The sequence below is a fragment of the Mirounga leonina genome, unplaced genomic scaffold, assembly GCF_011800145.1.
Source record: "Mirounga leonina isolate KUSES-001 unplaced genomic scaffold, KU_Mleo_1.0 Mir_115, whole genome shotgun sequence".
In the NCBI taxonomy this organism is placed as follows: Eukaryota; Metazoa; Chordata; class Mammalia; order Carnivora; family Phocidae; genus Mirounga; species Mirounga leonina.
This window is the reverse complement of record NW_023270268.1, coordinates 64,470,661-64,497,744: the sequence shown is the minus strand read 5'-3', so window position 1 is coordinate 64,497,744 and position 27,084 is coordinate 64,470,661. Positions and strand designations below refer to the sequence as shown.

At 37.4% G+C, this 27,084-nt stretch overlaps 1 protein-coding gene across 1 annotated transcript in view; it reads left to right on the top strand.

Annotated features, from left to right (window-relative positions):
• SPATA16 (spermatogenesis associated 16) overlaps positions 1-27,084 on the top strand; it is a 224,248-nt gene that overhangs the window by 123,605 nt on the left and 73,559 nt on the right. The window contains 1 exon segment of the mRNA XM_034999115.1: positions 22,975-23,126. Coding sequence (XP_034855006.1) covers positions 22,975-23,126 — 152 coding nt within the window.

Here is a 27,084-nt window from a genome sequence, read left to right as displayed (position 1 = left end):
TAAGTCAGACAGAGAAAAACAAGTACCATATGATTTCACTTACATGTGAAATCTAAAAAACAGAACAAACCATAGATAGAACAAACTGGTGTTGGTAGAGGCATAAGGGGTAGAGGAATGGGTGAAACAGGTAAAGGGAATTTAGAGGTACAAATTCCTAGTTATAAAATAAATAAGTCACAGGAATGTGATATACAGCATAGGGAATACAGTCAATAATATCATAATAACTTTGTATGGTGACAGATGATAACTAGACTTATGATTTTTTTCATAATGTATAAAAATATCAAATCACTTCATTGTACACCTGAAACTAATATAAAATTGTATGTCCATTATAATTCAATAAGAAATAATTAGCTCCTTCAAATATTTATCAGTTAGAAAGGGAAACCTACTCACTTTATGGTGAAATAAATGAGCAAATACCACCATAATCAAGTGGTCAAAGTTAATACCACCAATAATAAAATATCTACATTACATACACACCCCCATTAGTATGCAATGAGAACATCACAATGCTTCTATAGTATTCTTGCCTAAAACACACAATTTCAATCTAATCATAAAAAAATATCATACAAATTCAATTCGGGAAACAGTGTACAGAATAACCAATTAATTCTCATTAAAAGTATCAAGGCCATGGAAGGCAAGAAAAGAATGAGGAAATGCCGAAGACTGCAAGACACTCATGATACACAACAACAAAATGTATTGTGGGATCCTTGATTGGATCCTGGAACAGAAATGTGGCAATAAGGAAAAAAACTGGTGAACTTTAGAAAAATCTGTAGTTTAGTTAGTAGAAATGTACCAATATTAATTTGCTGGTTTATTCACTATTCTATGGTTTTGTAAGTTGTTAAGATTAGAGGAAGCTAGAGGAAGCTGGGTGGAATGATATACATTAACTCTCTGTACAATTTTTGTGACTTTTCTGTAAATTTCAAATTATTTCAAAACAAATTTTTTTAGAAACCATATTTTTTATGTTTGTTTTCAGTCCATCTTGTTTAAAAGTATCAGGTGTACTAGGTAGTGTTTCTCTGATCATCTCATCCACCATGTTCTTAAATTTGAGACTTAACATTTTAAAGACATTTTTATCATTTTTCTCTCCCAGCCTATTTTGGGATATCCTTTGCCTGCTATAATTTAAGAACATGTTCTTTTTCTACATATTATATCTCCTACAGATTCCATCTTAATTTTAGCTTCTGGAGCGTATTTTGATATTCTTTTATACTCTTCTTTAATTACCTGAGTCATAAAATCTGGTGCTGACTCCATTATTGGGGCTAGATAATCAAGATCAGCAATTCAGTTCTGTCATTACAATTATGTTAGCCTTGGCAAGACCTTTGGCCTCTGTGGAATGAGAATAATGGTAGCACCCAGTCTCATCTCTCCAAAAGTTGTTATGAGAATCAACTCTCTTCTTTCTCCTAGATTCCCTGACATCATACTCTCTGGATTTTTTCCTACCTCTAACTTTTCCTTCTTAATCTTATTCTCCAACCTACTGCTTAAAAATTAATGTTTCCAAAGGGCCTATCCCCTTTACTCTTTTTTAAATTGTGCATTTACTTTTCCTTGGCCATAAAATCCCCTCTGCTTGCTTTAGCTAATCAATCTACTAGTGACTCCGAAATTTATGTCCATGTTCTCAGATCTTGCTCCCAACCTCCACATTTATATATTCAAGCACCTTCTGGATATTCCCACTTGATTGTATTATAAGCATCTCAATCAAAACATATGTTCTAAACTGAACCCTATTGTTTTCAAAAACTTAACTCTCCAATATCTTAATTGTCTAACATAATGGATTGATTAATTAAATAGTGGAATTACCCATGGAATACAATGCTACCATTTTAATTACTGCTACAGATGCAAATTTACTAATGTGGAAGCTATCCTCACCGTATTGTTTATTTTAAAAAGCAGGTTAAAAAACAATGTGTGTAGTATGCTCTATTTACAGAGCAAATTTGAACACATCTCTCTCCAGACTAATTACTTTAAATGACTTTCCATAATCTACAAAATAAATCCTGGCAAAAAAATTAAAAGGTCTCTTGTAATTAAGACCCTGTTTGTCTCTCTGTCTCTCTGGCCTCCTTTAAACACACACACACACATTAATACTCAAATATTACCCAAACACAGCATGCTAGTTCATGCTTATACTCATTTGCATTTCCTCTTCTCAGAAAAGCTTTTCCCTTTTTGGTTATCTCTGAAGTCCTTCTTGGAGTCCACCTCCTCTGGGAAGGTTCCCCTGACTCTGTTTTCTCCCAATAAGATTACTTTTTTTCTGTATTATTTCTGTACCCTGTCTTTATAGCTACTAGTGCATATTCCCTGTCATAATTATTCCCTTAAGTGTAAATTTATCTTAAAAAACCAGGGGTTTCTTGAAGATGGGGAACTGATTAATTCACCTTTTTTCAACTTCGCTACCTATCTTCAGGACTCAATCACATTAGTCACAGTATAAATATTTGTGGAACTGAAATTAGAATGCATATGAAAGCACATAATACACCACAGATAGAGGGCTCTGAAATGAAAGATAGTATTTATTGCTATTTAAATTCATACTATAACACAGTGATATTTTAAATCGACATTATATAAAGAATAAATTCTTCAAAAGGGGCCTCCTTACCCAAATTACTGTAATCTGGGTGTCAAAATCTTGAATCTAATGGTAATGTAAGTAAAATCCCCTTAAACCAGGTGTCTATTAAAAGAAGTACAGAATAAAAGGGGGGCTTCTTATTCCAGAACTTTATAAAAGTCAGCAAAAGGACTTATTGGAAATAATTTGATCCAGACTCTTTAATGAAAACGTCATGATTTTTACTCTACATCTTACATGATTTGAATTTTTCTAAGCCTTATCAATCTGTGAACACAAATCAAATTATAATAATGGAAAAAACTCCATATACAGGCTTTTATCTCCACCTGCATAACACAAGATTTTACCTCTCCCCCAACTAACTTGGGATTTCTGGGATCTGACTCAGATGCACTCCAGAAAAGGAAAGAATGGAATAGCATGATATGAAGAGGTTAGTTTTTAATGTTAGCATGTCAGGCATATACATGGTTTTGTATATACAACCTATGTATAAATATGCTCACAAAAAAAGCATTTCATGCTTATTGTAATATTCAGTATACAGAGATATTACATTTAGAATCTGTCACTCAACAATTTCTCTGCTTAGAATATTTTGGCCAATTAACAAAGATTCTTTTCTATTGGCCCTTCCTGTTCATTGTCATTGTTCCATCTTCCATAGATGACTTTGCCAGTTCATCTAATTCTTCCTTAGCCCTCAGTTAATTATCGAAGTTCTTCCTCGAAGGCTTGGACCACCCATTTGCCTGGCAGATGTTTGGTTTCTTTGCCATCAATCAGGGAAATCCTTCACATCTTTCTCACATTTTAAGAATAGGCTTAAAACTAGCAATGATTATTGCTGATTTGACTGACTCCGTTCATTGCCTGTGGGCTTAAGTTTATTGAATACAATGGCGAGCTGACACTGGGCACTATTTAAATTTTCATCTTTCCTCTTGTTTTTTCATCAATATTCTGGAATCCAACTAGATTAAATGTGTGCCTGATATGACCTTGCTGTTACTGGGTTTTGTTTCAGTCTTCAGTCTTGGGGTTCCTCACCAAGAAACTGGGAACAAGCCCCAACCCCAAGGGCAAAGGGAATTACCTCTTTGCTAGTGTAGCCCACATAACTCTTGTAGGGATCCCATAAGATTCTTTTCCTAGGTTTGTTGTGTACTAAATGTTAATTTCTCAAAAGAGTATCTTTGAAATATGGAGTCTCTACCAACTGATTTCTGTGAGAGATTCTGCTTTCCTCAAATAAATGCTGTAAAATCACGGCCATGGCAGTAGGTTTTTAAAATCCTGCCTCTCTCTAAGGCACAAATGACTGACTGCATTGTCTCTTCAGGGATGCGGGTCCCAGCATTTTCCTGATTCAAGAAAATCTGAAATGGATCCCATTAGTATGGCCCTTGGGACTTCCTGTGCCTCACCTTTGATCAGCCCCAGGTGGTAGTAGCTGATCAGAAGTACAATAACAGGGTTACTATTAACTCTTTAATACCCAGAATCCAGTGAGTATATAAGTTTAGTAAGAAGCAGGGTCTCCCTTACACTCACCATGAATATTTATCCTCACAATGTATCTAGCCCCCTTAGGCCTCACCCCCACCACCAGCCCTAGACATACCCTAGCGCTCCACACCTTCCTTTAAGGGATACACTTATTCTCTTAAAGTTTTAAAAAAATTTAGAATTTTGTTAAGAGGCTCTTTCTGCACAATCTATTCTTCTGTGAACTGGTACGGTTTGTTTGATCATGCTCACAGAACTGTTTCTTTCCTTACAAACAACTCACTTGAAAAAATATTTGCCAGCTGTTATTGCTTTCCAAAATTATTTATTTATATTTTAATTTATAAATACGCTACCATTACCTAACGCCTCTGGGCACATTTGCAAAATTAAAAACACAACTAAAAAAATAAGACAAATACCCTGCAAACTGTGGTTTATGGGGCGGGGGGAAGAGCATCATCTCTGCCTACATTAAACCCCCTTCAAGCAAACATCTAAATAAAGAGATGGATATTGCACTGTATCCCAAAAGAAATGTAAAAGTTTCCTAAAATCAATACCACGAACCAATTCAAGAATACAAAACTTCTCCTAAGAGAAAAACATTATTATCTTGTAAACTCAACAATTGTAGTGCTAGAATCTAGAATCTGGCTTCTAACGTCTTCCATGTATTCTATCCCAAAACCTCAACAATGTGAATATTACTTATAACTGGCACATAGTAAGTGCTCAATAAATTAATAAGTAGTTAATTGCCTTTAATATGCATACCATTTTAATTTCTAACTTTATAGTTTTCTTTACACGGTTCATATCTGGAATCCCTCATTTTTTTCTTCAACCTAGCTTGTACTCTCTTTTCATCTAAGAAACAATGTATAGAACTTTTACTTTATGTTTGTTTAGTTGTTTGTGTATGTTGGATAACCTGTGAAGCAGTGAAAATACTTTCTTTTTGGCTATTAGCCAGGCTTTCTGATTCCAATCTATAAATTTAAAACTACAAAATAAGCACTTGGAAATGAGTTTTAGCATAAAAATCAGGGTTCCTATGGATTATATCTCCTGATAAATTCTATAAGAAAGTCATCTAGCAAACTGACTAAGGATAAATACATGTATCTCTAAGAAAATACATACCATATAGGAGAAAAAATGCACATATATAAGCATTTTTTCCATAGACTCTTGTCTCAGAAAAAGTTAAATAGAATTTAATAAAAATGTGTTGCAGCCTATTATATAATCAGCTCTTGCCAGAAAGAAGAAATAAGAGAAGCAAAAAATGAGATTCCTGCTCTTCAAAAGCTTATAATCCTACTAGAGATAAGATAAACAATTCTCTTTACAGAGTATTAACCATGTATATTGAACCAAGGATGATGACCGTGCAACATGCATACATGCTCTAAAAGATCTTCTGTGAGAAAACAATAAGAAACCACACCATTTATCTTCTAAACCATGACAATTTTGGTAGTGAAAGGGGCCCCAATAGTGACCTTAGGACAATAGGAATAGACTAGGAATGTCTTGAGAAAACCTACATGTATGGTCAAGAGTGTGGGCATCACAGTGCTGACCACTCTTCCCTGAGGTCTTCTCCTAAGCAGAACAACCCTAGCAGATGTATGCATAAAGTGTTATCAAGGTGTTATAGAGCTACCCTATGACCCAGCAATTGCACTACTGGGTACTTACCACAAAGATAGAGATGTAGTGAAAAGAAGGGGCACATGTACCCCAATGTTCATAGCAGTAATGTCCACAATAGCCAAACTGTGGAAGGAGCCGAGATACCCTTCAACAGACGAATGGATAAGAAGATGTGGTCCATATATACAATGGAATATTACTCAGCCATCAGAAAGGATGAATACCCACCATTTGCACTGACATGGATGGAACTGGAGGGGATTATGCTAAGTGAAATAAGCCAAGCAGAGAAAGACAATTATCATATGGTTTCACATATATGTGGAACATAAGTAATAGCATGGAGTACATTAGGAAAAGGAAGGGAAAAATGAAGCAGGGGGGAAATCAGAGCGGGAGATGAACCGTGAGAGACTATGGAGTCCCGGAAACAAACTGAGGGTTTCAGAGGGGTGGGGGGTTGGGGGGTATTAAGGAGGGCACATATTGAAAGGAGCACTGAGTGTTACCCACAAACAATGAATCATGGAACACTATATCAAAAACTAAAGATACAAATGTAGGGAAGATACAAAAAGGGGTACGTGCACACCGATGTTTATAGCAGCAATGTCCACAATAGCCAAACTGTGGAAAGAGCCAAGATATCCATCGAGAGATGAATGGATAAAGATATGGTATATAGGGGCACCTGGGTGGCTCAGTCGTTAAGCGTCTGCCTTCGGCTCAGGTCATGATCCCGGGGTCCTGGGATCGAGCCCTTCATTGGGCTCCCTGCTCGGTGGGAAGCCTGCTTCTCCCTCTCCCACTCCCCCTGCGTGTGTTCCTGCTCTCACTATCTCTCTCTCTCTCTCTGTCAAATAAATAAATAAAATCTTTAAAAAAAAAAGATGTGGTGTATATATATACAATGGAATACTATGCAGCCATCAAAAGGAATGAAATCTTGCCATTTACAACAACGTGGATGGAACTGGAGGGTATTATGCTGAGCGAAATAACTCAATCAGAGAAAGACATGTATCATATGACCTCACTGATATGAGGAATTCTTAATCTCAGGAAACAAACTGAGTGTTGCTGGAGTGGTGGGGGTGGGAGGGCTGGGGTGGCTGGGTGATAGACACTGGGGAGGGTATGTGCTGTGGTGATCGTTGTGAATTGTGTAAGACTGTTGAATCACAGACCTGTACCTCTGAAACAAATAATGCATTATATGTTTAAAAAAAAAGAAGAAGAAGAAGAAGATAGCAGGAGGGGAAGAATGAAGGGGGGGAAATCGGAGGGGGAGACAAACCATGAGAGACTCTGGGCTCTGAAAAACAAACTGAGGGTACTAGAGGGGAGGGGGGTGGGGGGATGGGTTAGCCTGGTGATGGGTATTAAAGAGGGCACATTCTACATGGAGCACTGGGTGTTACACATAAACAGTGAATCATGGAACACTACATCAAAAACTAATGATGTAATGTATGGTGATTAACATAACATAATAATAAAAAAATAAATAAAAATAAATAAAAAACTGGGCGCCTGGGTGGCTCAGTCGTTAACCGTCTGCCTTCGGCTCAGGTCATGATCCCAGGGTCCTGGGGTCGAGTCCCACATCGGGCTCCCTGCTCTGCGGGAAGCCTGCTTCTCCCTCTCCCACTCCCCCTGCTTGTGTTCCTGCTCTCGCTATGTCTCTCTCTGTCAAAAAGATAAATAAAATCTTTTAAAATAAATAAATAAATAAAAAACTAATGAAGTACTGTATAGTGACTAATATAAATAAATGAATAAATAAATAAATAGAAAAACGGAAAAAAGTGCTATCTTGAGAGTGTCTCTTGCTACTCAGTGTTTCTTTTTTGAATGTTCTACTTCTTATATATCTGTGATTGCTCGTTATGCATGTTTCAGCCAAGATGTTTGGTCAGAGCGATAGCATCAGTCAGTAAAATTTGACTACACGTCCTGATCGAGACAGAAAAGAGGATCAGGATCCCCAGAATCAGCTCCTTCATCAGGAGTCATAGGCAAGGCAGTTTCTCTTAGAAGTAGATTGTGTGAGATCGTCACACTTTATTGTGACCATTCAATGGTCAAGAACACTGCACTTTATTTCAGCTACTCAAACATAAATGCCATGACCAACAACTTTGTGTATCCTTCCTGCCTCCTGTTACCCATCATCAGCCACAGTGTCCTTCATGAACCAAATGGTCAATAGCTTTTGGTTAAATGAATGCATGAATGAATGAGGTAGTGGCTATGGCTAGAGACAGAATAGAGCTAATGGATAACAACTATCACTGCCCTCCCCTACCTGCAGAGAAATAGCAAAGGAAGAAACAAATGTCCTACTCTATGTACCATAGTTTGCTTTCCCAATGTACTATTGTTTTCTGGAGGAATAGATCTCAATTCAGTGGAAAATTTGGTTTCATATGCAGAATCCTATTTTAACTTCAACAGCACATCTGTGCCTTCCTTCATTTAACAAAATCAACAGCAAATATTTATCGATGGCCTACTATGTGCCAGTCACTGTTTTAGTGCTTGTGGATACAGCAATGAGTGAACCTTCAAAAGTCTCTGTCCTTATGGATCTTTCAGTTATTCATTCAATGATCATGTAACAAGTGCCTAGACTTTGCAAGTTTCTGGTGAATTCATAACGATGAATGAGACATGATCCCTGCCCTCCACAAAATTACACTGTATCAGAGATGCTTTTAAAGAATACCAATAGCTAATCTACAAGGGACAGTTAAAGGGCTCTAAAGGAAGGCTTCCAAGCAAAATGTATGACAGGGTGAAATACAAGAATATTTAAGTATAATAAGGGATCAAGAAGGCTGAACCAAGAGAGTGGCATTCTCACTGTAGGCTCACAAAACTATGCTACCTATATGAGCTACAAGCTTTTAAGTCTTTTAAGTTCAAGAAAAAAAACTTTAATAACAACCTAGAAAATCAATACACTTTTGAAGCAGTCTAAACAAGCCTGTTTGGATACAAGCTTCTCAATGAAGCAATGTGTATTTCGTTTCCCTAAATATCAGTGTTAATGCCTGGGCAGAATAATAATTTGCAAGCTAACACTTATTGAGTGCTTCCCAAGTACTCATGTGCTCTGTTGTTCTGGATGCGTTACATAAATTAGAACATTTAATCCTTCTGACAATCTTGTGAGGCTGGCAGCTATTATTATCTGTATGGTAATATAAAGAAACTGAGGCACAGAGAGGTTAAGTAACTTGTCCAAAGTCATACAGATAGCAAACGACAGCACTGGGGTTCACATAAAGGCACTCTAACTCCCGTCTCTGAATTCTTAATCCTTATGCTGTATTGCCTTTCTATTAATCTGATGAAAATAACTTATTACAAGTTATTAATGAATGATAACGCCTTCACTTCAGAGAAAACATAAACATGCAATGCCATTTAATCCTTCGACCTAAAGAAGAGACTAAGTTGTCATTTTTGATACTTCAAGTCGTTGAAAGAAACATTTAGGAGGCAGAGGATTTTTTGATGCCTTACAAGTAGCCTATTTATCTCTAGATGAGAAGCAGAATGGATATGCTTGAATTAAGGAATATTGAGAAAGGGAGAAGGTGAATCCTGTAATGGTGAGTTGAGGCCAGGTGAAGGTGGGTTTTACTGTTGAGGATCTTCAGTGGCCAGAACACAGACAGACTACACTGGAAAATAAGAAGAAATGCCACAACAGAGCATGGACTATTTAAAGGGGTCTAGAAAAGTGTGGAAAGCAAATCTGAACACATCATAATTTTGCCGAATGTCCACCCTTGAATATATATCACTCACAAAATCAGCAAATGCTTATATGCTATTTTTACAGCCCTCTGCTATCTTGGAAGATTGAGCCAGGCCTCCACCAATGAGCTGTTAACATTTGGACAATAGACTCTTTATTCTATCTTCATGGGATTTTCACAAAAAGGTTTTGTTGTTAGTGGTGGCGGTGGTGATGGTGTTTTGTTGTGGTGCTTTTCCTATTTGAATTAAATTGAGAATGCTACATATAAATTGTTTTAAAGATCCATTTAAGTGTCAAGTATCCCATGTAACAATTTTGACCATATTATTTTGAGGACATTCCCCAGGTATACTCTGCCTCTCTTCCTGCTTACATCCAACTTAACCTGACTTTCTCTCACACCACTCCTATCCTTTCAGTACAGGAACCAAGCTTGCCTGAGTTGGGAGCATCTGACTCAACTTCTGACCCTCACCATCCCCCACATTCGCCCTCAGGTTAACAACAGTAATGTTAATAATAAGGTTATCAACCTGACATTTGTAGATCATTTCATAGATTTCAAATGGTTTTACATATATTATTACGTGCACACACACACACAACTCCAGAATATAGGTATTATTAAAATAATCTCCATTCTAGAGATGGACCATAGATTGTTAGGATTAAGGGACTTGTCCAAGGTCAAGCAAGTTATAAAAGAGTAAGAAGCATGGCTCCATGGCCTGGGTTCAACCTTTACATAGCATCATGCAAACAATGCTCCCCCACCTTTCCTTTTCTTTCTCCCTACTTGGTGCTTAGATTATTACAACTCAGGGAACTTTTCTAAGATATACATACTCTTCCAACATTGGAATCCATTTTCCATTAGAACCAAAGTATACAGACACCGTGGTAGGTTTTCAAGGCAGCCTACAGACACCCATTTAAACTACAGTTTACTAAAGTGATGTACATTTAACAATTATGTAATGTTTTACTAGTAAAATAAAAGCAAACAACGGAGTAAAGTGATTTAATATACCTGGATTTTTAACTGAATAGAAATTTCCAGCAGTCATCTTTTGGCTTGTCTTTTTTCTTATCCTGCTCAAGACTGATAAGGAAAATGCTCTTGATACTATGGTCTCAGCTAAGAAATACTGTGAAGTAAATAAAAGTCAACCTAAAAAAAACCCAAAACTTTAAAATCTATCCCATCAACCTTTGAAGTACCTATGATTCCCTTTCAGAATCTCAATAAACCTCTCTGAGTGGTTTTCAGACCCTCTCCATGTCATGGGAAGTGGGTGAGGGTGTGTGGGTTGTCAAAGTAACTGGCCAGCAGTATTGGCATGTAGAATGGGATGCCTGGAGATACTGACCCTCCTGCAGTGCACAGGACAGACCCACACAACACAAAATGTAACCACCTAAGATTGCCAAGAGTGACCACTATTGAGAAACACTGAAAATGAAACCTATTTCTATTCAGTTAAAAATTCAGATGTATTGGGGCACCTGGGTGGCTCAGTCAGTTAAGCGACTGTCTTCGGCTCAGGTCATGATCTCAGGGTCCTGGGATCGAGCCCCGTGTTGGGCTCCCTGCTCAGTGGGGAATCTGCTTCTGCTGCTCCCCCTGCTTGTGCTTTCTCTCTCAAATGAATAAATAAAATCTTTAAAAATAAAAAAAAAATTAAAAATTCAGATATATTAAGTTACTTTACTCTTTTATTTGTTTTATTTTATTAATAAAATATTGCATAACTGTTAAATATATATCATTTCAGTAAACTGGTTTAAATGGGTGTCTATAGTCTGCCTTGAAAACCTCACTGGAGTGTACGTATACTTTGGTTCAATTGGGAAATCGAAATTACATGTTCCCAAAAATCACCCTACCATTCTGAAATCTGCGTATGCCTGCTAATCACTCTTTTCCTCACTTTCTCCATCTTCACCTGTAGGTCTCTGGCTCTCAAGAAATAGGCAGCGGAGTTTATGATTGCAGTTCAATTACACAATATGCTAAATAATCAGGATGGTTTATCAGACTGTAAAATCTCTATATATTCTGAGACTCTTTCCTACCCAAGCAGAGATGGAGAGATAGAATGGCAAGCAGTAAGACTGTACTTTTTCCTTACTTCTTGGGACTAACAAGAGTTAGTTCTGGCTACTTTCGCTGAAAGCTGTTCCTCTGCTGTGAATGGGTTTATTTTCTGCTCTGTATACTCTTCTTTCCAACTATTTTACATTTTATATTGGCTTCAGAAACTGCTGGTGTGAACTACTGAAAGCAAAATTAGGTTCAGGATTGCCTGGTTTTGTATAGCCAGGCTCTCCTCTAGCTTTTGCCCCTTTTCAGGATGACCTAAGATGACATGCCTTGTTTTTTCCTAATTCTGTCCCTTGCTTTGATCCCACAAAAAGTTGGATAAAACTTTGTAATTCTATTCAAGTTTAGAGAAACGGGTTCTGAATTTTCACAAATACCTAAAGGTGAGGGCGCCCTCTGCTGGTGAAGAAATGTTCCAAGGATGGGGGTTCAATTCTTGGTCAAGGGAGAGTGACCTGGGATAATGGTGAGACAGGGGACAGTCACAGGCAGGAACATTCCCTAGAGGAATGCTCCAGAAGGAAACCTTCAAGAATGAGCACCAAGAACACTTCTCAGGTTTATCGGGCTCCATCAACGCTTTTCAGGGAGTCAGGGCAGCACATTACTTAAGTTGATGCCAGTTTGTGATACCAGTCAGTCTCTACCCAAGAGTTATACTGCTGGCTTCAGGCCAAGCCCATTATTGTTTTATCATTATTTATGATTTTCTTGAGAATCAGATACTTTCCATTCATCTGGAAAAGGAAAGCATTCATCTTTAGGGGTTTTTTTCTCACAAGATTAATAGGATATGCCTCTATGGAAACAGCCCCTAGTGTCTGACACCAGGTCTCCACAGGGCCTGGAATATCACCTTATTTAAGGACTCAAATTCCTTCTCACTTGCCTTTGTCATTTGACTTTTTCCTAAAGAATGGTGCCAATGTTTCAATTTCCCATTTGCCCGCAGTCGCTGCCTAGTTAAGACTCATCCATTGTCTCTCAGAACTCTTACAGTAACCTTCCACTTCCAGTCTTCTCACCCTCAAATGCGTCGTTTACAGAGTTGCCAAGATTCTCTGTCTAAACCATAGAACTCTCTGAGTCGTTCTGTATTTAAAATCCACAGGATAAAATCCATGCTCCCTTGTGCCTTCTCCATGCCTTCTTTGCCTGCTCTAAACGCAGAAAGCTGATCCTGTTGTGGGGTTCCCACTCATCCTCCTACTTCTAACTTCCGAACCTGTGGTCAAGTTGTACCCTATGCCTAGGATGCCCTTCTCAGTCCCACTCTCCCTTTGATTGGCTAACTCCTGCTCAGCATTTTAGGCTGACACAGACTTTCATCTCCTCGAGGTCCCCCTCCCTAACACACCAACCCTCTCAACTGCATTAGTGTATCTATCAATTATTCCACTTCACTCATTGTGATATAATTATCTGTGTATGTTTGCATACTCATCTTAGAATCTCCATCTTTGTAGAATGAAAGAATTCATAAAGTACGAAAATATGAATCTAATAAAAACATGTACTCTGGGGTGCCTGGGTGGCTCAGATGGTTAAGCGTCTGCCTTTGGCTCAGGTCATGATCTCAGGGTCCTGGGATCGAGTCCTGCATCAGGCTCCCTGCTCCTTGGGAGCCTGCTTCTCCCTCTGCCTTTCTCTCTCGATCTGTCTCTCATGAATAAAAAAAAAAAAAAAAAAAAACATGTACTCAGACCCTTTTCTGTATCCATGTGGCCCTATCAGGACCCTGGTTCCCCAGACCATCTTCTTCATCCTGGAAAGTAAGTAGGTCCAGATGTCAAAGGACACTGCTTTTAAACCCATATAAAAGAAGACACCCCAGGAATGCTCCCAATATGGCCACAGGTTGTGGCCCTGCTAAACAAGTCTGAGAGGTCTTGGCTGGATAAGATTCCTCCCCATCATAGAATCGAAAGCTAGCAATGACTGAGGTTTTTGAACTAGAAGTTTTCATGTTATTCTCCCTGCCAAAAATCCTTCAGTTATTCTCCAACGTCTATAAGACAAAAATTCAAATTCATCTGCCTGGAATTCAAGGCTTACCATAACCTGTCCTAAACATAATTTTCTGATCTTTCTTCCCTTTCTTCTTTTACACAGACCCTCTGTTTCTCCCCAGATCCTATATTATACTTTCCACCTTCAAAGCCCTGCATGTGATACGTCTCTGGAAAACAAAAAACAAACACACACAAAACAAAAACAAAACCTCCCTTTTCTTCATCATCACTTTAAAATAGTGCTAGCCATTCTTCAGGTCTCAGGGCTGAACCAGCCCATTACAGCCAAGAGTAATCATTTCCCCTTTTCTGCTCTGTACTTCTTAGTTAACATTACGTACTTAACATTTGCATGGTTCTTTATGGATATAAAACTGCCTTATATTTTGATTACTCTTTTCAGATATTGTTTTATCAGTAGTTAATTTGGCATCTCATAAAGGTCAATATCATGTCTTCATACATTTCCATGTTACCATGACTCCCAGCCTCACCTATTGTAATAAACATAATAAATATTTGCTGATAATATTTATAAGCATATTTGGGTCAAAAAAATCAAAAGCAATATCAAATCTTCATGTATAATCTGAGACGAATTCCATCCATCTAGACCTCTTCAACCAGATATATATTTTCTATAGAAGTAACGACACATCTCTTGACATGGCCAGGAAAGGAAAGTTGACTGTGTCAGATTAATAAGCCAGAACTAACACCAAGACATGACTGCTAGTGAGACGAGCATGGGATGGCAATAGGGGAGGAGGACTAGGCATTAATAGGCAATAATAACCACGCCTACCACACACATTTAACCACAGGAGTATGGTTTTTAGAGATTGTACCAGTGGTCAACAGGTTGGCAAGAAATTAGCATCAGGGAAGTCCAACAAAAGAAAATAGAGTTTTGTAAAAGATGCACAGAAAAAGAATGGCAGCACAGAAGTAGTACAGAACCATGGTTAAGAGACCAACATTTGATAACAAATATATCTGGTTGAATCCTGACTCTGCTGACAACTTTTTGGAAATTAACCTCCTCAGTTTAAGGAAACTCATTTCCTCATTTCCTCAAACGAAATGAGGAAAGTGAGGTTCTTGGTTTCAAGAATTAGGGGCGCCTGGGTGGCTCAGTCGTTAAGCGTCTGCCTTCAGCTCAGGTCATGATCCCAGGATCCTGGGATCGAGCCCCGCATCGGGCTCTCCTCCGCAGGAACCCTGCTTCTCCCTCTCCCACGCCCCCTGCTTGTGTTCCCTCTCTCACTGTGTCTCTTTCTGTCAAATAAAATCTTTAAAAAAAAAAAAAAAGAATTAAATGAGATGTAAAAGCACTTAATATATGCATGGTAAGCACCGATAAATATTGGTTGTTGTTATAAATAGTAATAGTAATACTCTTATTGTTTTTTTGTTGTTATCAACTGAGAATCTAGAGACAGGCAATATTTGAAATTTCATGCTAGAGGCAGGCAGGGAACTTAAAAAAAAAAACTACTATCCATTGCTGGACAATCTTGCAGGAGCAAGCATGGCTAGAACCCTAGTATAATCAAAATCTGGAGTTACAGTCAAGGCAGAAACACATTAACTAGATTTGGTCTGCAAAAGGTAGAGATTTGGTGTCAGGGATAACTCTCAGCTATTAGAACTAGGCAATTAGGCACACAGGCAGACTTGTTATAAAGGTAGAGAGACCAAAGTATAACTTCTTCAATGCTCATCAACCACTGAAATAAGTGAACTCAGAACACTATAAGGGCTGAGCCTCCTGATGAAAACCAAATGACTAGGGGTAGTGGAGTGGGGAAAAGGATAACCAGAGCAAAGTGCAAACAAAAGCAGATATAAGTTATTTAAGCCCTGTATTAGTCAAGGTTCTCCAGAGAAACAGAACCAATAGGAGGTATAAATATATGGAATTGGCTCATGCAAATTTGGAGCCTGAAATCTGTAGTTTGGCAGCTGGAGATTCAGGAGAGGCAGAGGTTTGGTTCCAGTCTGAAGCCAAAAGCCTGAGAACCTGGGGAGGTGTTGGTGTAAATTCCAATTCAAGGCAGGAGAAGACTGATGTCCCAAATCAACAACAATCAGAAAGCAGATTCTCCCTTATCAGACTTTTTGTTCTATTCTGGCCTTCAGTGGATTCGATAAGCCACACACACATCAGGGAGGACAATCTGCTTTACTCAGTGTACAGATTCATGTTAATCTCACCCAGACACACTCTCACAGACATCATGTTGAATCAAACATCTGGGCCCCTGTGGCTCAGTTGACACGTAAGATCAACCATCACAAGCACCTGCTATTTACCAGGTGTTGTATGAGGCACTGTAATGGCGGGCCTTATAGCTTACAGTCCAGAGCAGTGTTGCCACTAAACTCCCAGTGTTGATGGAGATGTTCTGGGCTAGTCAGCACAGTAGCCACTAGCCACGTGTGGCTATTGAACACCTGAAATGTGCCTTATGTACCTGAGAACTGGATTTTAAATTTAAATTTTAATTCTTTTAAATACAAATAGCCACATATGGGTGGTGGCTACCATATTGGGCAGTACAAGCCTAGGAAAAGAAGGTAATAGGTAAACTAACCAGTAATTACAAAACATGAGACTTATGCAGGAAAAAGAATGTTCTGGTTGAGGGATGATAAGGCAGAACTTATTTACACAGAGTGGTCAGAGAAGGCCTCACTGAAGAGGTCATCAATGTTTAAGCTAAAGCCAAAAGGTCCAAATCTTGAAAAGAAGCAGCCAGGTCAAAAATGGAAGGAAGAGATTCCAGGTAGGAGGCACCTAATATGCAAATACCCCAAGGCAGGAAAATTCATATTTGCTTTGAGCAACCGAATAAGCCACACTTGACTAGAAGGTGACAGAATATGTGTTGAAGAGGAAAACAAGGGCAGCCTATCACAAGAGTAGTAGACCACAGAAGGAGTTTGCATTCTGCTTGAGGTAATTTTTATTTCCATAGTTTTTAAAGATCACTGTGGCTGATTGCTGTGTGGAAAATATGTGAGACTGCAAAAAGAAGCTTCATGTTGGGGGTGGGGGGTGTTTGCTTGAGTGGATTTGATAGTTTGATTCTCCCCTTGATCAGAATATAATCTCTTCAATATTAGTGTATATTTGCCTTCAAAAGGAATATACACTTTAATCAATAATAATCAATCTAATCAATCTAAATTAACAGCATGCCTATACATATGTTCTTTAGCTTTTTTCAGTACGGGAGAAAGGAAACAACCTCCTAAGTATGTTGATAATAGGGAAGGATTCTGTAGTTAGAACTATCTAATAGACACACTTCCAAGAAGTATCTGTACCAGTTACACAAATGAAATAGCTGCATACATACACCATAAGATTATCCTTAGACTCTTGAGAGAGGTCAATTTCCGAGTGTAGGAGAAAGAAAAGGAGGAACTTAAAGAACTTGAAAAGACAATCATGAAACTGACTAATGTCAAGCAAGGAGGACCCAAGGAGGCAACTGGGGTTAATTAATTAATCTAGGGAAAAGAGATTAATAAATTTTTGTGAGGATACGTAGAACTGCTATCCAGAGGATAGGGTCTAGTTAGGTTGCATTAACCCTGGAGAAAGAACTGAAACCAGCAGACTAAAGCTGCAGAAGATGCTATTAATGGCTGTGAAACTAAGGAATCAATGAGGAAAGCAGAGCAATGTCCTTCTGTGGAGGTCTTTAAAACAGAATAGATTCTCATCAGTCTCATTTGAAAGGTTTAAGTGTGATCCTGCCTAAAGGCAAGGTGATGAACGAATGACTTTTCAAGGTCCCAGCCAGGGAGCCCTATGAGAACACACAGCTGATTGTGTGCTGTGATTTTCTTTTGTTTACCCATATCTTACTGTTTTACACCACCAAGTGGCCACGCTGAGTAGAAATGTTAAAGATTGTGAATATGAACATAGGTCTTGAGAACTGCCAATAGTATACTCTCATAACCTTAGAACTGCACAGTCTGTTTAGAAATATCCAATCTGTAAAATCACCTGGCATGAAAATGCTTAAACATTGTGATCCTTGTATGGTATTAATTTGGAAAGCAGAACTGGTACCTATCTAGTTAGTAATAATAACATGTTCAAATTCTTATATTGTGTATATGCTGTTCTGTAGAAATGGGATTTGATTCACGATAAGCTGAGTTATGACACAAAAAACTTTTATTTTAGATACATATATATTTAAAAGCCAGATTTTGACCCTTTTACATTTAACAGATGTATTAAGTAAATTAAATGTGACTTCAGAAACATTTTCTAAAATGAACTCAAATATCATACCAAAGAAGAGTACAGTAGGCTTGCAGGGAAACCATAGTTATTGACACATGACTGAAGACGTCACGTTAAAAAATAATTTTAGATACAACATAATAGGCTAATGTGCTTCCTGGTACCTTTCCTCTTTAATTTACATTAAAAAAATACATCAGCATCCATTAGCATTTATTAAACTCTCCTGTGAGCTAAATGTTGGATTCTACATTGGGCCAGCCCACCCTGTCACTCCATTCCCATGCCACTTCCAGAACAAAAACATTGTTAAATATGAGCAGTGAGGTAATCCAGGGCCAGACTCCTTCTGGCAGAATCCTAGTAAGTTACGTAACTCTATAGCCCTCAGGTTTTTGTAATAAGAATTTAAATTTTTTTGACTTTAAAAAATTAGATAATGTGTAGTCATTAATTCAACAAATATTTCTTTTGTGACCACCACACCAAGACTGTTCTAGGCACTGGGGATAGAGCAGTGAATAAAACAGACAAAACTCCTGGCCCTCAGGAAGCTTGCCTTCCAGGAAAGACCCAGAGAGTAAATATTTTAGGCTTTGGTATGGATAGTACTGGAATGTGGTCAGGGTAGTCCTCACTGAGAAAATAACATCTGATAAAGACCTAAAGTAGATGAACAAGGAGGTCAGGGGGTATCTAGAGAAAGAACATCCCGGAACAGGGACTGTCAAAAGCAAAATCCCAGAGGCAATAGTGTACGTGTTCTTTTTGAGCGACAGCAGAGTAAACAACTTTTCTGGAGCAGAGTAAATCAGAAATGAGATCAGAGACCAGATGACAGGGGGTTCAAACGCCATTTTAAAAACTGGTGTTTACTCTAAGCAAGATAAGGAGCCTTTGCAGTTTTAAGCACAGTAGTGACCTGCTCAGGAGCACTAATTTTAATTTTTTTGCCTGAGAAACTGGATGGAGGGAGAGTAAGGAGGGTTAGATTCTCGGGTATAGAAATATTAAGTTCGGAATACCTATTGGGTATCCAAGTCGAGATGTGAAGAAGACAATTTCTACAAGTCTCAGGATCCAAAAAGAGGTTTAAGTTCAGGATATAAATGTAAGGGTTGTCAATCCATAGACTGTATTTAAAACCACGAAACTGGTGAGATCACCAAGGGATTGCATATAGAAAGAAAGAGAAGGGGCCCAAACATTGTGCCCATGTGGTAGGAATCCAGGGAGAGGAGAAGATACCAGAAAAGGAGGCTGAGAAGAGCAACCAGTAAGATTGAGGGAAACTGGAAAGAGCAGAGTTGTGGGACCCAAGTGGGAAAGTATATACTGGACGAGGGAACAAGCAGTTGCCTCACGTGCACCTGAGAGTGCATGCAAAATGAAGACTGAGAATTAAACCATTGTTTGTTTTAGCTGCATGGACACCATTAGTAGCATTGACAAAATAAGTTTCAGTGAAGTAGTAGGAATTGGAGCCTTGCTGGAGTGAGTTTAGGAGAGAGAAGGAAGAGAGAAATTAGAGATAGGGAGCACACACAGCTTTTTCAGGGAGTTTCTGTGGGTTTGTTGTTGTTGCTTGTTGTTTGTGTAGAAGGAAAGAAAATGATAACTGGAAGGGAAGCAGATCAAGAGAGGCTTTGGAGGTGTTTTGTTTTAAGATGGCAGAAACAACAGCATTTCTGTGTGCTGGTAGAAAAGCTCCAGGAGAAAAGGGAAAAAATGAAAAAGGGAAAAGAAAATAAACGAGAGAGAGAGAGAGAATGAATTACTGGAGCAGTTCCAGGGGTGGGATGAGATCTGATGCCGAAGTGGGGGGGGGGGGATCAGGTTCATACTCTGCTATGTAAAATGCTTAACCTGGTGCTTAGCACTAGTAAAGGCTCAAAAGGGACAGATATGAAGCCACCCTCTGTGACTTAAAAGGGGTTGGCTAAAATGATCCTCCAGTTCCAGTGCAGCTACAGTATTCAGTAGGTTAGTGAAAGTATGTTGAATACAATAATGACAATGAAACAAAGACATTTAGAAGCAACATTGAATCACACAGACTAGCCTCCAGGAGATTGGTCTAAAGGTAAACAGAGATACCTAAAGGAAAGTAGGAAGAATGATGGTGCTCTTTACATTCGATTCATCAGGTGAGTCTGCCAGAACCAGGATCCCACAAGGTACTGGACTCCTTGTAGATGCTCTGAGTTGATTATCTTTGCCCTTTATAAATTCAGCAAGATGAAAAACCCCTATCTCTTGCCTCATAAATACTGCATGGTATAATGTTATTTCCATGCTCTTTTCATGTTCTTCCACTGAATTTTATACTGATTTATAAAGGCTAAGCTGTAGGGCAGAGTTATGATAGGGAACCAGACGAAGGTGGGTAGTGAAAACATAACTGCCACTTCCACTGGGAAGAAAATGGGGTTGAAGCAACTACAATATAAATTGTGTTCTAACATTAAGAGAAACAAGTTATACTTATGAAAAGTATATTAGCAAACATGTAGCTTTCTGAAACCATTCTTTGTTATTTAATACTAGTATCTTTTTACTATTATAGTAATTGTGCTTCGCTGAGGTCAGGTAATAAATTTCAATGAATCTTAATTCTTCACTTGTTTCAATATAAATTTAGAGATATGTTCCTTTGGGAAAAGACTTGAGCCCCCAGGCATAATAAAATCAATTTGACAACACATCATTACAGAAAGAGCAACTTTTGGAAAGTATTAATAAAAATACTAAAACTTTTAATTTTACAATGGTGAACTCAAAACCAAATCACCAAAAGCATTAAAAATGCAGGAAAGCTCTAGAAACCCACTGTCATGATCTCTCTTTTTCCCTCCCAATTGTTCCAGTCTAAGAATGATGATCATTAACATGATAGAAACTATCAATTTAGCTTTTACTTAACTCAAGCCTCTCTGTGCCTACCATCCAGGATTATCGTTTACATTTTTTGCATGTTTCAAAGTTGTAAAATTTCTTTCTTGAACTCTGCACAGTAATCTTAGTACAGTGTATACGTTGTCCCTAAAGAGAAAACTGTAGACTGAAATCTTTAAGGGAGGCTGTGGCCAGAACATATAGAAGCTGGTGCCTAACTGCTGACTGACAATTATATCAATTCTTGTCACCTGTTGTTCAACCTCGTAATTTATCTTAGAGTTAGACGAACTATACCAAATCCGGCATACCATGTATTTTTGGAAATAAAGTCTTATGGAACACAACCCCACTCATTTGTTTACTTATTGTCCATAGGTCCTTCCATAAGGCAAAGTTACCACATGGCTCACAAAGCCTAAAATATTTACTATCTGACCCTTTACAGGAAAATTTTACCCACCCCTGGTTTAACTAATGGCTGGTCTCCTCATTAGACAATGTTTGTTGAGCCATATCTACACTTCCAAATGGTAATGGAAGGAGGAATCAGAATGCAGAATCAAGTCGTCACCTAAGAGTACCCAACTTCTATAAATATGTGTGTGCTGTCTTTGAGAATGAGATTTTTTACATTTTTCATTGATTTCCTAAATTCAGAATTTATTAAATGGATTTCTATTAGGTGACAGGTACTTAAGTAGACTTCCTTTTTAGGTAGTCATGAGAGGAAAATTTTTCCCAGTGTTTCTATCAAATGCAAATTTTGAAATTCACTTTTGCCCCCTCTCGTCTGTAATCTTTATAACTTTTTTCTACTTTTTACATATTCACACAACATCAAAACTTCCTAGCTCACTTTATTTTATCAGTAAACTAGGGCTTTGAAAAATATAAAAGGATTCTTAGAAGATTAGTTATTTCTAAATTATTGTCATTTATTTTCAATGTCAGTGGATAGCTCCTTTCCAATACCACATGTGTAAAAAAATAAACTGAGCTGAATAACCCTCCAAATGATGGTATTTTTTTTTCATTGTTATTTTTTAAAGTCCTAATTTCTGTCAGTTCTGAACAAGAACGAAACATTCTAATTCTTCCGACAGAGTACCATAGTAAGTTTTCAGCTGCCGTGCCTTAGACAACCTATATTTAGGGAAGGAAACTTCCTAATTCAATTCACAGTGGTGTCAAGAAACAACACATATCTGCAGGCAAAGATAAGAAAAACATCCAGGGGTACGCCATGAGAGCCCTACTTAAACAAATAAACTCTTGGTACCACTGATTAGGTACACAGGATTATTGTATGTTTAATTGGCTAACGTGACAGTTTGGAATTACTTCTAGTCACATTTATTTGGATTTGGAATCTCTGGAGAAAAGAAATAGGGAGGCCTAGCAGAAACAGTCATAAAAGTAAACTGTTTTTCCAAAGGGTGCTAAGCAATGAATTAATACCAATTGCACAATAGTTTTTAACATCCTCTTAGCTTAATAAGACTAATTCAGTGGTTGTACACACTAGATACCAAAACCAGTTCAACTAAACACAGAAGTTAGGGGAGGGGAGTGTTGAATTAGAAATTTTTTATTTTTACTCTTAAGGAGGCCAATTTAATCAGAGGTGAATAATCTTCAATTCAGGTAAAGTCTGAGATATGCTTAAGTAATAGTACAATAGTTAGTTATATAGGCTATGCTAGGTTTGAAGGCATTTTGGAGTTCATAAAATATATGTTGCTCTATAAATGCTCTGAAGCTTAATAAGGGGCAACCAAAACAATGCATTCCTTCATAGTCTTTAAGTATTCTTACACTGTACAAACAGAAAAAAAACATCTAGGAGACAAATGGCTGATTGCTTCTTTTAGAGTTTTAGTTTAGATTAAAAGAAAAACAACAGAAGACAAAAACAACCCTACTTTCTACAGTCTAAAATGTGCATGGGCTTTGCTTAATATTAATCTATTCAAATTTATATATGACAAAATCTTCTTCCTCAGTATTTATATATACTACTTGTTATGGTTTTCCTTCTGCCCTATAAATTTGTGGTTTGTTTTTTTTTTTAATTGTCCTTGTTCTTAGGAGTGCCATGATTGCTGACTACATGTTCTGGCTCTGTGGAGGAAGTGAACAGTATATAAGCAAGCTCATCAAACTGTATTGGCAGGTAAAAATTGACGTCCCAATTAGGGAGGAGGAGCCCATCTCATTTTTAGAACCAAAATGAAGGATTGGTGCTTAAAAGACTGCTGAAAAAGGTAGCTCTGGCCATATCAATCAGAAGGACACTACTCAGTAGTAATGTATTTATAATGAAGTAGATTTTCTGTGACTAATTTTAAGGGCAAAATTCAAGGCTGTTAACCCTTGGCCCATACCTCAGTTTTACAACCCAATATAAATTTTAGACATCCCAGGAACTATTTTCCCAAGCATGCTGCTATAATGACATGATCCTTTAAAATATGAACATTGTATATTCATAGATTCTTATTGATCTATGACCTGTAAAAGCATACCCTAAAGTAACACCAATTACATAATAAAGGAAAAATGCAAAGGTCAGTTGTATTGGTTGGGTAATATTTAGTGTTTTGGACACCTAACTAATAACAAACTGCAGATCTTTTTTCTCATTTATTATTCAAAATGGCAGCAAGAAGTCATATCAAAGGTCAATTAGATCTCAAGAAGAGATTCAAAATTTCTTAGAATTATAAAGAGAATTTAGAATTTACTGGTTCAGGGCGCCTGGGTGGCTCAGTTGGTTAAGCGACTGCCTTCGGCTCAGGTCATGATCCTGGAGTCCCTGGATCGAGTCCCCCATTGAGCTCCCTGCTCGGCAGGGAGTCTGCTTCTCCCTCTGACCCTCCCCCCTCTCATTCTCTCTCTCTCAGATAAATAAATAAAATCTTTAAAAAAATAAAAATAAAAGAATTTACTGGTTCAATCTCCTTCACAATACACAAATCTTTTCATTTCTTATCAGCTCTCAGCAAATTGTCAATAAGTTTCTGCTGAAATAGATCCAAATTAAGAGCTCATTTAACTCCAAGAAACAACATTCAATTTGCTAATTATTAAACTGTTTTCCTCATGTAAAGTAGATTTCTACTCCCTTAGAACTTCAATCCAGTGGTTCCCAGGAGGACAACATGGACCAAAAGGAAACCCATTTCCAAATGAAATTTTTTTCAAATATTTGAAAATCTACTACAAAAGCCAAATCCCTTCTCCATATCTTCTCCTCTCAAGACTGTGTGGGGGCTTTTATTCCTCGTACTTCAAGATGATTTAATTTAATTTAATATGAACCTTTCAAACCGACTAGAATAAGATCTGCTAAAACACAAATATGAAAGTGAGAAATAATCATCACAGTGTTTTAATGCTTCCTGATTTTTCCCATATTTTTACTACTGTGTCTTGGCTCCCAGTTTTCTGTCTTTATATCATGTGTTATCTTTATTAGGCAGTAAACATTAGGTTTATCATATAAAATGCTCAATAATTTATATGGTTCCATCTAAATATTTGGAGCTCAATTTACCTACTGTAAAGAATAAAGGTTTACATTAGTCCTACTATACTTGAGACCTGTGATTATTTGGAAAAAAAAATTTAACAAAATTTTAATCTCAAAAAAATTTATTAATTTGCTGATAAGTTTAAAACTTTCCTAAGGGAATCTGTAACATGCAAAACAGTAGCAGTTACTTATAGTCATGTAATTAAATAATTGTAAAGACTTGCTAGTTGTCACTGTGAATTGTGTAAGACTGATGAATCACAGACCTGTACCTATGAAACAAATAATACATTATATGTTAAAAAAAAGAGAGAGAAGATAGTAGGAAGGGAAAAATGAAAGGGGGAAATCGGAGGGGGAGATGAACCATGAGAGACTATGGACTCTGAGAAACAAACTGAGGGTTTTAGAGGGGAGGGAGTGGGGGAATGGGTTAGCCTGGTGATGGGTATTAAGGAGGGCACTTATTGAATGGAGCACTGGGTGTTATACGCAAACAATGAATCATGGAACACTACATCAAAAACTAATGATGTAATGTATGGTGATTAACATAACATAATAAAATTAAATTTATAAATAAATAAATAAATAAATAAATAGTAAATTAAATTAAAAAAAGAATTGCTAGATGTAAAAATATAAGCAAATTGGGGCGTCTGGGTGGCTCAGTTGGTTAAGCGACTGCCTTCGGCTCAGGTCATGATCCTGGAGTCCCTGGATGGAGTCCCGCATCGGGCTCCCTGCTCAGCAGGGAGTCTGCTTCTCCCTCTGACCCTCCCCCCTCTCATGTGCTTGCTCTCTCTCATACTTTCTCTCTCAAATAAATAAATAAAATCTTTAAAAATATATATAAGCAAATAATATGAGCTATAGATACAATAAAGGAAGAAGACTTTTTATTAAAGGATTTCAAAAGCTTTTGAAGAGAAGTGGGAAAGGAGTTGAATCTCAAGGATTAGATATAACATTCAGCAAGCCTGGCATATAATAGGTCCCAAAGGAATGTTTGATTTAATTTATTCATTCACTAAACAAGTAAACACTGAGTACTTATGGGCGTTTTCTACATCAGACTAGGAAAAAATAGATCCAGTGTTGGTGCAACTGGTTAAGATTTACTGTAAATAATTTTTTTCTGTTTCCTTTTGCTAATATCCCCATTTTATTTACCTCAAACTGGGAAAATAATCTCCACTTACCAATACATGCATGCTTGCTATACAAAAAGGAGGAAAACAAATACTATTATTTAATCTGTATTAATAAAAGATAATAAAAACATATTTCTCCTTGTATTTTCTTTTTCTCTTTATTTTTTTAATCCCCATCTCCTATTTAACCCATACCCCCAGCCCCTACCCTTCTGGTAACCATCAGTGTATTCTCTATAGTTGAGTATGGTTCTTGGTTTGCCTCTCTCTTTCTCTCTTTTTTCTTTTCCTTTACTTGTTTGTTTTGTTTCTTGAATTCCACATATAAGTGAAATCATATGGTATTTGTCTTTCTCTGAATGACTTATGTCACTTATCATTATACTCTCTAGTTCCATCCATGTCATTGCAAATGACAAGATTTTATTCTTTTTATGGCTCATAATAGTCCATTGTATATATGTACCACCTCTTCTTTATCCATTAATCAGTCAATGGACACTTGGGCTGTTTCCATAATTTGGCTATTGTAGATAATGTTGCTATAGTCATCAGGGTGCATGTATCCCTATGAATCAATATTTTTGTATTTTTGGGTAGTAAGTATCTAGTGTGATTGCTGGATCATAGAATAGTTTTATTTTTAATTTTTTGAGGAACCTCCATACTGTTTTCTACAGTGGCTGCACCAGTTTGCACTCCCACCAACAGTGCAAAAGTTTTCCCCTTTTCCACATTTTCGCCAACACCTTTTGTTTCTCGTGTTATTGATTTTAGCCATTCTGACAGGTGTGAGGTGATATCTCACTGTAGTTTTGATTTGCATTTTCCTGAGGATAAGTGATGTTGAGCATCTTTTCATGTGTCTGTTGGCCATCTGTAATGTCTTCTTTGGAAAAATGTCTATTCATGTCTTCTGCCCATTTTTAATTGGATTATTCATTTTTGAGATGTTGAGTTATTCTTTTCCTCTTTTAATTTGAAGCAACTTGGCATATTGGAAAAGAGCCCTTGTTTGGAAGTCAGGTCTGATTCAGTCCAAGTTCTAACAAAATAGTTATCTAACCTAAGGCAAATTAGTCTCTAGAGGAACTTCCACTAGAAAATAAGAGATGACTAGCAGAAAGTGTTTGAGAAGGTCTATTCTTAAAGTTAATTTTAGCACTGAAATCTAATATTTTAAACACCTCCAAAAATGATGTCACACATATTAAGATAAAAAGAAGTAACATATTTAGAAATTTCATCCTGCAGATAAATTCCATAAACTAAACCCTCTAACTAGCCTTAATATCAACACACCACACCATTCCCACCATTTGCATATTTCCTTATGCGAGCTTGCCTGTCCCTGGTCTTAATTTAAATGTATATATCTTCCTCCTTAAACTTTGTTCTGTCCTAAATCAAAAGGGGCTTTTGGACATTGCCAGAGAGTGCCCATCCATGTCATCTTTAAAGACAGTTATGCTCCACCAACCCAATCTACCATGGCAACTGAATTTAAGA